The 10,136-nt window shown below is 49.4% G+C and overlaps 1 protein-coding gene across 1 annotated transcript; it reads right to left on the bottom strand.

Annotated features, from left to right (window-relative positions):
- Positions 1-331: 331 nt before the first annotated feature.
- MAGEL2 (MAGE family member L2) lies at positions 332-4,643 on the bottom strand. The gene has a single exon (XM_010379578.2). It carries the CDS (start codon positions 4,522-4,524, stop codon positions 775-777), a length of 3,750 nt encoding a protein of 1,249 aa, XP_010377880.1. The 5' UTR covers positions 4,525-4,643; the 3' UTR covers positions 332-774.
- Positions 4,644-10,136: the final 5,493 nt, after the last annotated feature.

Here is a 10,136-nt window from a genome sequence, read left to right on the forward strand (position 1 = left end):
CTTCACCTACAAAATGGAGATAATAACGTCTCCTTTGAAAGAGTATTGTGAGAATTGAATGAGACCAGGTATACAACCCCTTCCTGCTTCAGCCTCACTGACTTTGTGCAGTTTTGTTTTGGTTTAATGGAAATCTTATGTTTTACCACCCACTGAAATGACTGCAATCCTTATAAAGATGAATGGAGTACTCCCCTTGGAAAACAATTCCACCACCGTGTTTTTTTCTATGACTGAGAGTAGTCTCGGTATTCATGTCTATTCAGAGAATACGGCAAAACTTGGCTTCCACCATCTAGTGTAAAAATTAGAATAAAGACAAACACTTCTGTTATGCTGAAAGTATATTTATATATATAGATATAGATATTTACTTCTCTGTAGACAGTTTATACTGATGAGTCATTTGAACATTCAAAGAACAACCGATTACAATGCTACATGAACTATACCCGAATGAGATGGATAGCTTCTCGATTCCTTTCACAAAGCCAGCACAAAGCTGATACCAAAACATAACAATTAGAACACAAAACAGAGAACCACAGATCTCACTTAAAAATACAGATGCCAAAATACAGAACAGAACAGTAGCCGATTGAAATCAACACCACATGAAAAATGTACAAAGCTTTGGCAGATATGAAACCAAGTTGAAAATCCAAACTTGCACGCGTGGAATTGGAACACAAACACCAGAAACAGAAATGTCCCCCCACCCTGTCAGTGGCCTCTGGCCAGGGAAACACGGGAGCGAGATCTCTGCTACACCTATTAGCGGGGAGGGGGCCTGCTGGTGGGGCCGCGGGCACTGTCAGTGCTGTCAGGTTCATCCTCATCTGTGTCTTCCCACTCACACTCTGCCAGCGCTTCAAGGTAATGGAATGGCCAGCACCGTGGATCTTTCTTATGGAGCTTGGCCAAAAACCTCAGGACAAGCATCTTGCTCGTTTCCAGGAACGCTCGAGGGCCCCAGAGGAACTCATACTCTGCGGGCTCAGTGTAGGGGATTCGCCTGTACTCCAGGTACTTCTGCCTGACAAACACTTCGGTGATGAGCTTCTTAGTATTTCCAAAGAGACCATTCGTCTCCCGGACATCCAACCCTAACTTGAACAGAAAATTAAAGATCAAATCCTCCCTGACACAATTTCCTTTCATAAAGATGAGGCTCAAGACCACCATCAGGAGGCCGAACTTGGGCCTGTCTAAACAGGATGCCACCAAATCCCCTGCATGGTAGCCCAGCTTGTTGATGATAATGTAAGCGTGGTTTTTGGCATCAATTTCTTTCAATTGATAACCAAAGGCACACTCTAGCTTACTGTTGGCACGGTTGATGATACCTAAGCACTCATCTTTAGACTCTCTGATGATGGCTTTCACCATCTCCGAGCGCTGGACAGGCACCTTGGCTTGGTCCTTGACTAAGAGGAACTGCACCAATGCATTTGCTCTCTCATCCAAGGGAGACAAGGACTGTGCCTCCACCTTGGAATTATCCTGGGTGGCACTGGATCCCGGAGAGACACCTGCAACCTCAGACACAACCAAAGGCAGAGGGCTCCCTGGGCTTTCAGAGAGACCCAGAGCCCTGGAGGTGCTCGGGCCCTCCCAGGCACTCAGGGCCCAGGATGTGCTGGGCCCCTCCCAGCCACTCAGGATCCTGGAGGTGCTAGGGCCCTCCCAGCCACTCAGGCCACGGGGGGTGTTTGGGTGCTCCCAGTCACCCAAGACCTGAACAGGGCTTTGGACCTCCCAATCACTCAGATTCAGATTCTCCCAGGGCCTTGGGCCCTGCCAGTCATGAAAGGCCAGCGTGTGGCCACGGCTGTCCTCTTGGGCTTCCAGATGCTTCTTCTTTCGGGTGGCCTTGCCAGAGCGGCGTGGCATCTCGACGGAGGTCTTGGAGGCCTCTTGAGTGGTGGCAGTTGCCTGGGGGGCAGCTGCTGTAGCCATCAGGAGGGTGGGCACTGCCTGGGATGCCTTTGAGGCATTCATGTTGGGCTGTGGGACCCATGGAACTGCAGGCAGGGCCTCTACACAGGCAAAGGGATCCTGCAGAGCATATGGCAGTGACTTTGGGGTCTCTGAGGCAGCAGAGGGGCCTTTAAAGGCATTCAGAGAGGCAGGCTGAAACTGGGAGGTAGCTGGGAAGACACTTGAGGAGGGAGCAAAGGTCTCCGGTGTGGCAGGCAAGTTTTTCCAGGTGGCTGGCAAGTGTGCTCGCGCAGCTGACACTGCCTTGGGAGCACAGAAGGTGGCAGCAAAGATCATGCGGTCTTTTGAAGGGGCCCTGCGCTCCTTTGAGGAGGTCCTGCGCTCTTTAGAAGAGCCCCTGCGGTCTATAGAAGAGGCCCTGGATTCTCCTGATGGAGTCATCAATGATTTAGCGGAGCCCAGGGGAAAATTTGCCGCTGCTAGGGGGGGTCCGGGCTGGGCCTGCAAGACCGCAGGCGGTGTCTGCCAGGAGGGCTGGAGCTGCAGTGTGGGCAGCTCGGCTTGCGGACCCGAGGCCTGGGCCTGCTGGGGGGGTAGCTGGATTTGCACAGCTTTTTGGGAGGGCGGGGCTCCCTGAAAGGGCTGCTCCAGCTGGACCATGGGGGGAGCCTGCCTCTGGGCCTCCTGGGCAGGCAAGGGCTGCCAGAAGTGGGTGGGGGCCTTCTGGGCCTGCCAGGCCAGAGCCTGTGTCTGCTGCACCTCCTGGAACTCCATTGACGTTGGTATTTCGTGTGGCACTGGGGGCTGACCTTTGGGGGCCTGCCAGATGATGGATGGGCAGTGCACAGCCTGCGGGGCAGACAGTGGGGCAGACAGCGGGGCCGGCAGCACAGGCTGCGGCACCTGCGGGCCAGCGGGCGGCGCCGCGGGTACCTGCGTAGCAGGTGGGGCCGTAGGCACCTGCGGCGCCGCCTGCACCTGCGGGGCCGGCAGCCTAGCCTGCGGGGCCTGCCGCAGTGGAGGTGGGGGTGGCAGGGCCTGCCAGAGAGGTGGCTGCGTGGCCAGGACCTGTGGGGCAGGTCGGATGGGCGGCGGCGCCTGGCGGATCAGCGGTGGGGCCTGGCGGATCACAGGTGGAGCCTGGCGGATCACCGGTGGGGCCTGGCGGATCACAGGTGGGGCCTGGCGGATCACAGGTGGGGCCTGGCGGATCACCGGTGGGGCCTGGCGGATCACCGGTGGCGCCTGACGGATCACCGGTGGGGCCTGGCGGATCACCGGTGGGGCCTGGCGCACTGGTGGTGGGCCAGGGCGGATGGGTGGTGGGCCAGGGCGGATGGGCGGGGGCCCCTGGCGCACGGGCGGCGGCACCTGCCAGGCAATGGCTGGTGCCTGCCAGGTGACCTGCGTGGTCTGCCAGGTCAAGGGAGTGGCCTGCCAGCCTTGCGGCGTGGCCTGCCATCCTGGCGAGGTCGCCTGCCAGCCCGGGGGTGTGGCCAGCTGCGCTGGGGGTGCTTGCGGGCCCTGGGGAACCTGCGGAGGAGCCCTTATAACTTGAGACTGGATTTGCAGGATCAGAGGCTGAGCCTGCGGGGCCCAAGAAGCCATGGGCTGTGCAGGTGGGGCCATCGGCTGTGCAGGTGGGGCCGCTGGCTGTGCCATCGGTGCTCCTGAAGCTGGAGGCTGGGTCATCGGAGCTCTCGCACCTGGAGGATGAATCATCAGGACTCCTGGACCTGGAGGCTTGGCCATCGGGGCTCCTGAAGGCGGAGGCTGGGTCATCACGGCTGCGGGAGGCGGCTGGACCATCGGGGCTCCCGGAGCAGCAGGCTGGACCATCAGGACTCCCGGAGTCAGAGGCTGGGCCATCAGGACTCCCGGAGCTGGAGGCTGGGCCATCGGTGTCCCCGGAGGGGGAGGCTGAGCCATCGGTGTCCCCGGAGGGGGAGGATGAGCCATCGGTGTCCCCGGAGGGGGAGGATGAACCATCGGGGTCCCAGGAGGAGGAGGATGAACCATCGGGGTCCCAGGAGGAGGAGGATGGGCCATCGGGGTCCCCGGAGGAGGAGGATGGGCCATTGGGGTCCCCGGAGGGGGAGGATGGGCCATCGGGGTCCCCGGAGGGGGAGGGTGGGACATTGGGGTCCCCGGAGGAGGAGGATGGGCCATGGGAGCTCCGGGAGCTGAAGGATGCACCATCAGGACTCCCGGGGTCGGAGGCTGGGCCATCGGGGCTCCCGGAGGCGGAGGATGCACCATCAGGACCCCGGGAGTTGGAGGCTTACCCATCGGGCCCCCCAGCGGGGGAGCCGGGACTATCGGGCCCCCTAGGGCAGGAGGCTGGGTCATCGGAACCACCGGGGCGGGCAGCTGGCCCTGTGGGGCCTCCCAGGCAGGCTGAGGTGCCTGCCAAGCGGCCAATGAAGCCTGCAAGTCAATTGGAGGTGGATCCCAAGGGACTGGCGGAGCCCGGGAGGAAGCGGGCGGGGCCCGCATCAGAACCGTAGGGCGGCTATAGACAGGCGGCTTCGGGGCCTCCGCTGGAGGACTCGAGTCACCCAGATTCTTACTTAGCTGCGACATGTCCCTTTGCTGACAGCTGGTGGGTCTTTTCCTCGGACAGCTGCTGGGCCTTTTCCTCCAGAGAGAAGAGAATGCCTACGTGGCTGTTCAGAGGCTCCCTCCCTGCTGAATGCTGAATAGGAAGTGAGTGCTGCTCGCTCCGCAGCTTTCCGCAGTAAGGAGGAGGGGGGAAGGGGGCTCAAGCCCGCCCCTTCCCCGCCCCCGACCACCACAAGTGGATATTGCATAGGGGCGTCTACCGGAGTCCTGGCTGACACGAGATCCCTTCTCACTCTGTCCAGTCCCCAAATGCAGACCAGTCAGACTCCACATGGATGAGTTTTCACAGGGGAGTGACAGGAACCCATCCATGTTTTAGAAAAATCACGGTACTGCAGTGTGGAGTGGGAGCAGACCACTGGAAACATGGAAGGTATCCAAGACCGGGGGGAGATGGTGTGGTCTGGGCTAAGATGTGAGGCGGAGAATGAGAAAAGTGCATTTACGTAAGAGAGTTTCAGGAGTTATAGCAGACAGATACCTGTATTATAACTGAATAAAGGAGTCAGAGACATGGAAAAGGCACACAAGTCCCTGTCTGGAGAAAGTGGAAAGTTGCAGGGACGGTTCCTCTCTTAGAGTCCCAGGAGAGGCACACGGGAAGAGAGGCTGATGAGTATTGGCAGACACAGGGCATTTGCGGTGCTGTGGGACTGCCAAGGAGAGATGCCCTGTAGGCACTCCTGTATGATGTCTTGGGAGTCCTGCTTGGCTATTCCTTATAAAAATAGAGTTGTGGGAGGGAATGTGGTTGCACTAGATCTTGAAGAACACAGGCATGTTAGAGACACATGGAGAAAAGGGATAGCAGCAAGTAGAGAGAGAGGAAAAGAAGTCAGGGAACTGAGACATGCCACAAACCAGTGGAAGACAGCATTGTTAGTATGGGGAAAACTGCCTGTGGAATGGCTCGGATGCAGGAACAGAGTAGGTTTCTCAGTTGCAGAACAGGAAAGAAATTTTTAAAATGAAAACCAAATAATGCCCCTGAAGATAACAAAATGGGTATATAAATAGATCAAAAATTGATACATTTGGACATACAGGAAAAACAGGCAAACAATAACAAAATTTCTGGGGAAAGTACTCGTGACAAAAATCAGTTTAAATATGAGACAAATCAAGTATTAACAGACAAAGCAGATGACAATAGTATTATTGGACAATGCTATACAGCTTTATGGTGAGAGGAAGTGACAATCTCAGTAGTTGAAAAGTTTTCTGGAAATATACAGAGTACTAAATATCAAGGATGTTTCGTTTAAATAGGCTGTTGGCAGCCTAGGGCAGGAGTCCAGAGTGACAAAATGTGCCACCAGGGGGCAGATTACGATGATGAAGGGTACACCCCACTCCTCCCCAGGTACCCTTAGCCAGGGGTCCTCAAATTTGGTAATTTACGGATCCAAGGGAAGGTATGTACACACTCCTAATGTTATTATTGCCTTAAATAATAATAGAAGAATTTGGGGGTGAAGTTTCAGTGATTTTCTGGACATCTAAGGGATGTTGTTATTCCCAGGAAACTCTTTGCAAAACAGTCAGATTTTTAAGGGTGTTTGATGATACAGTAGCCCTCCACCTTATCTGCAGGGGATACATTCCAAAACTCTTGATGCCCGAAACTGGAGACAGCACCAAACCTTATATGTACCATCTATCCCTTTCATTCTCCTTCTTCACAGTTTCACAGATAGTTTTGTTTCTGCCGTATAGCTTAGCAATCTCAGCATGCGATTTTTTTCTTTCCTTATTAAGTCAAGAACTTTCACCTTTTTCCTTCAAGGAAGCACGTCATAGCTTGTGTTTGGCATACCTAAATTGCCAGGATCACTACTCTTGCATTTTGGGGCCATTATTAAGTGAAACAAGGGTTTCTTGAACACGAACACTGGGAAACCGATGGTGGATTTGATATCTGAAGCAGCTACGAAGTGGTTAATGAGTGAGTAGTGAATACGGTAGCACTCCTGTGCCTGCAGTTTCACATTGTGTGGATTCAGTTACCTGTAATCAGCTGCAGTCTGAAAAATTAAATGGAAATTTCCAGAAATAAACAATTTATAAGCTTTAGATTGCATGCCATTCTGAGTAGTAGTATGAAATTCTTGTCTTTTGTCCTGCCTGGGGCATGAATTATCTCTTTGTCTAGTGTACCCATGCTGTATACACTGTCTGTCTGTTATTCACTTAGTAGCTGTCTCGGCTGTCAGATGAAAACGTCTTAGTACATATAGGATTCAGCACTATTTCCAGTTTCAGGCCTCCACAGGGGGTCTCAGAATATATCCCCTAAGGATAAGGGTGGACTACTGGACATCGCTCCTGTGTACCCCGAGAGAAGGCCATCTACCACAGCACACAAAAATCTTCTGCAGAATGGATACTACCATGTTTCATGGTTTTCCTTTCTCCCTTGAGTTAATGGCCCAGATCCACATAGGATTTCTCAGTTTCATGGGGGTTTGGAAACACTGTAGAGGGACCAACTCTAAATACCTAATGCTCACTATCTGCTATTAGCAACTCTTCTACATGGCCATTACTGGCTGTGAATGACTTTGGAAAAGTCAGTTTATTTTTTAGCCTAGGGCATTTCTATCCTCACTGAAGCATACATTTTTTCCACTCTAATTCAAATGTATAAACTACGCAAAGATTCAGTTCTCCCACTAACCATTTCTTTTCCCAAATTATGACAGGTGTGACCTGCAGTCCACCATGCTGTTAGTCATCCCACACAATGAATGGCTTCCATTAGAGGCTGGCTGTTCTCACTGATGTTGGAAGTCAGTGAATAGCACTGACACACAGTGTCAACTCCCACCAAGTCCATTCTATGAAAAGAGCTCCGATTTATGTCAACAGGCAACACCGAAGCCAGAAAGAAAAGATTAGGTATTATGCAAAGGAAAAAAAAAGATGTGTAGGAATAGTTAGAAATGGAAGATTAATAACTTCTACACCAGCACCATTCCCACTCCTTGGAAATATTCTTTAACTGGCAGGGAAAAATTAGAGATTATGTATCAATTGATTCTATAGGAGCAAGTAAAGAGGGTAAACCAAATTTATTCTCCCTGGAAGAAACATCTGCTTATTTCAGATAGTCAGTGCTCTCAGACCCAGGCTGTTCCTGGGGCTCTCCCTAGCTATTTACAAATTACTTGTGTGCAAAATGCACCTGAGGAAACAAGGGACACACGGGTCCTTTGTGAAAACCGACTGCCTTAATAACAGCAAAACATAATATTGCCGTGAGTCTAGTGAGGCATTAAGCCACAAGTCTTAGACAGGTCTTCCCAAATCACTCCTGTGAAATCGTCCAGCTTCCTGAAGCCCTCTTTCCCTTTCTGTGCATATGTTCTTCCTCCTCAACACCTTTGAACCAAGTGTTGTCAAAATTCCCTTTCCTCATTTTTATATGTGACAGCTTGAAAATTCAAGGTGAATAGAAAACAAAAGGGAAAAAGATACAAAACATCCAAGAAATGTTGGTCTTTGTTCCCCAATTAGAAAGGACTTTTAATGGCTTACATCAGTATATAACAGCAGTTTACAAAATGATTTTTAAAAATAGGGAAGGGAGAACTGAGGATATTGTGATGGGAACAGGAAAACTGCAGAACTAGGAGCAGATGGGAGCCTGTTTTGCTCACCTCGGTATCCCCAGCTCACATTGAGTGGTCACTAAGGAGCTACAAAATGAAATGGTAAGATTAGCACCAGAACTGCCTGTCTTTCAGTCTTCTGTAGCTGTTAGACTTTGTGTAAATATTCATAAGTAACAAAATCAGTTATGATTTTCATAAACTCTAAAATTACTAATTTATGAAATATCTTTTATTAAGTAGTCACTATATGCCCATCACTGTGCTAAATATATAAGACTACAGAGAAAAATCTGACGCAAGTCCTATCTACGTTTATTGTTAGTCACATAGGGACATTAATCTAATCTATCGTTAGTCACATAGGGACATTACACTAATCTATTTTTGGTCACATAGGAATATTAACATGGTTTTTTAGTACAATAAGGTGGTGTTGTTGCATTGTTTAAACCTCATATTGGTCATAGAGGATGAAAATAATCAAATACTCACTTCTGCTTGGAACATGGGGTGAGGAAAGCTGTGATACTGATTGTGGCAGTGAAAAGAAAGGAAACAAACCTGAAGCTGTGAAAGATTCATGTGATCCAGGTGGACAGTCTAAGCAGAAAAATTATTTTCAAAGCATAGGAGATATCATAAGTAGAAGGTTTGAATAAAAAGAATTGGAAGGATTAAAATAGTGTTAACTACTAGCTATTGATGACTGGTTATTTGATAAAATACCATCCTCAGAGTATAATAGACTCTATTCATTGATTTCTCACAAAATCCATAAGTGTTTGGCTTGATTTTACATGTCAAGAATTTGGGGCTCAGAAGATCTAGCAATACATAGCAGAATTCAGATTTAAATCCTAGTCTATTTGTGGTGAAAACTGGCATTCTTTTTTTTCCTTTTCGCCACCCCTCCACCAGGCAGGGTCTTGCTGTCTCACCCAGACTGGAGTGCAGTGGTATGGTCATAGCTGACTGCAGTTTGAAACTCCTTGGCTAAAGCGATTCTCCTGCATCAGCCTCCTGAGTAGCTGAGACTGCAGACAGGCCATACCACATGCAAGTGATTTTTGCTTGTTTGTTTTTCATAGCAATGGGATCTCACTATTTTGCTCAGGCTGGCCTCAAACTCCTGGGGTTAAGTGATCCTCCCACCTTGGCCTCCCAAAGTGCTGGGACTGTAGGCATCAGCCACCGTGCCCAGCCCATCACTCTTACCATTACACAGTGCTACCAAAACCTTTTAAAATATGTTAGATATAATTAACATGCAATAAAATGCACAGATCTAAAGTATTCAATTTAACGAGCTTTGCCACTGAGTAATCAACACTCAAAACAACATGAATAATATTTTTATTATCAGAGAAAATTTCTGAGCACCCTTTTGTAGTCAATTATTCTATCTCCAAAAGCATACACTTCCTTATTTCTCTCACCCTAGATTATTTTGCCTGTTTTTAAATTTCATAAAATGCAATCAGCATAGGAGGAAGGGACGGGGAGAGAGAGAGAGAGAGAGAGAGAGAGAGAGAGGTCAACATTCCCTTGTTCAACACTTTTTAATGTAAATATTGGAAGTTTGCTATTTTTTATGCCGAACAGTATTCCATTGTATTTATAACTCCATAATTTATCTGTTACCTGTTGGCATGTGAGACATTTAAAATCTGATGCTATTATGAAAAAAAGGCTGCATTACAAATTATTTTACAAGCCTTTTTGTAAATAGATGCTTCCATTTATCTTGGGTAAATGCCTGGGAGCTGAATGTCTGGGTCGTAGGATAGACGCCTGTTTATAAGAAACTGCAACAGTTCTCTATAGTTGGGTTAAACCATGTTACACTCTAACGTAAGAATTATGTTAGGAATTAAGAATGCATAAGAATTCCAGGTACTTGACAATCTTGCAAAATTTTGTGGTGTCAGTCTTTTTTGATTTCTGTTATTCTACTGGATG

Source organism: Rhinopithecus roxellana, chromosome 5 (genome assembly GCF_007565055.1).
Source record: "Rhinopithecus roxellana isolate Shanxi Qingling chromosome 5, ASM756505v1, whole genome shotgun sequence".
Classification (NCBI taxonomy): Eukaryota; Metazoa; Chordata; class Mammalia; order Primates; family Cercopithecidae; genus Rhinopithecus; species Rhinopithecus roxellana.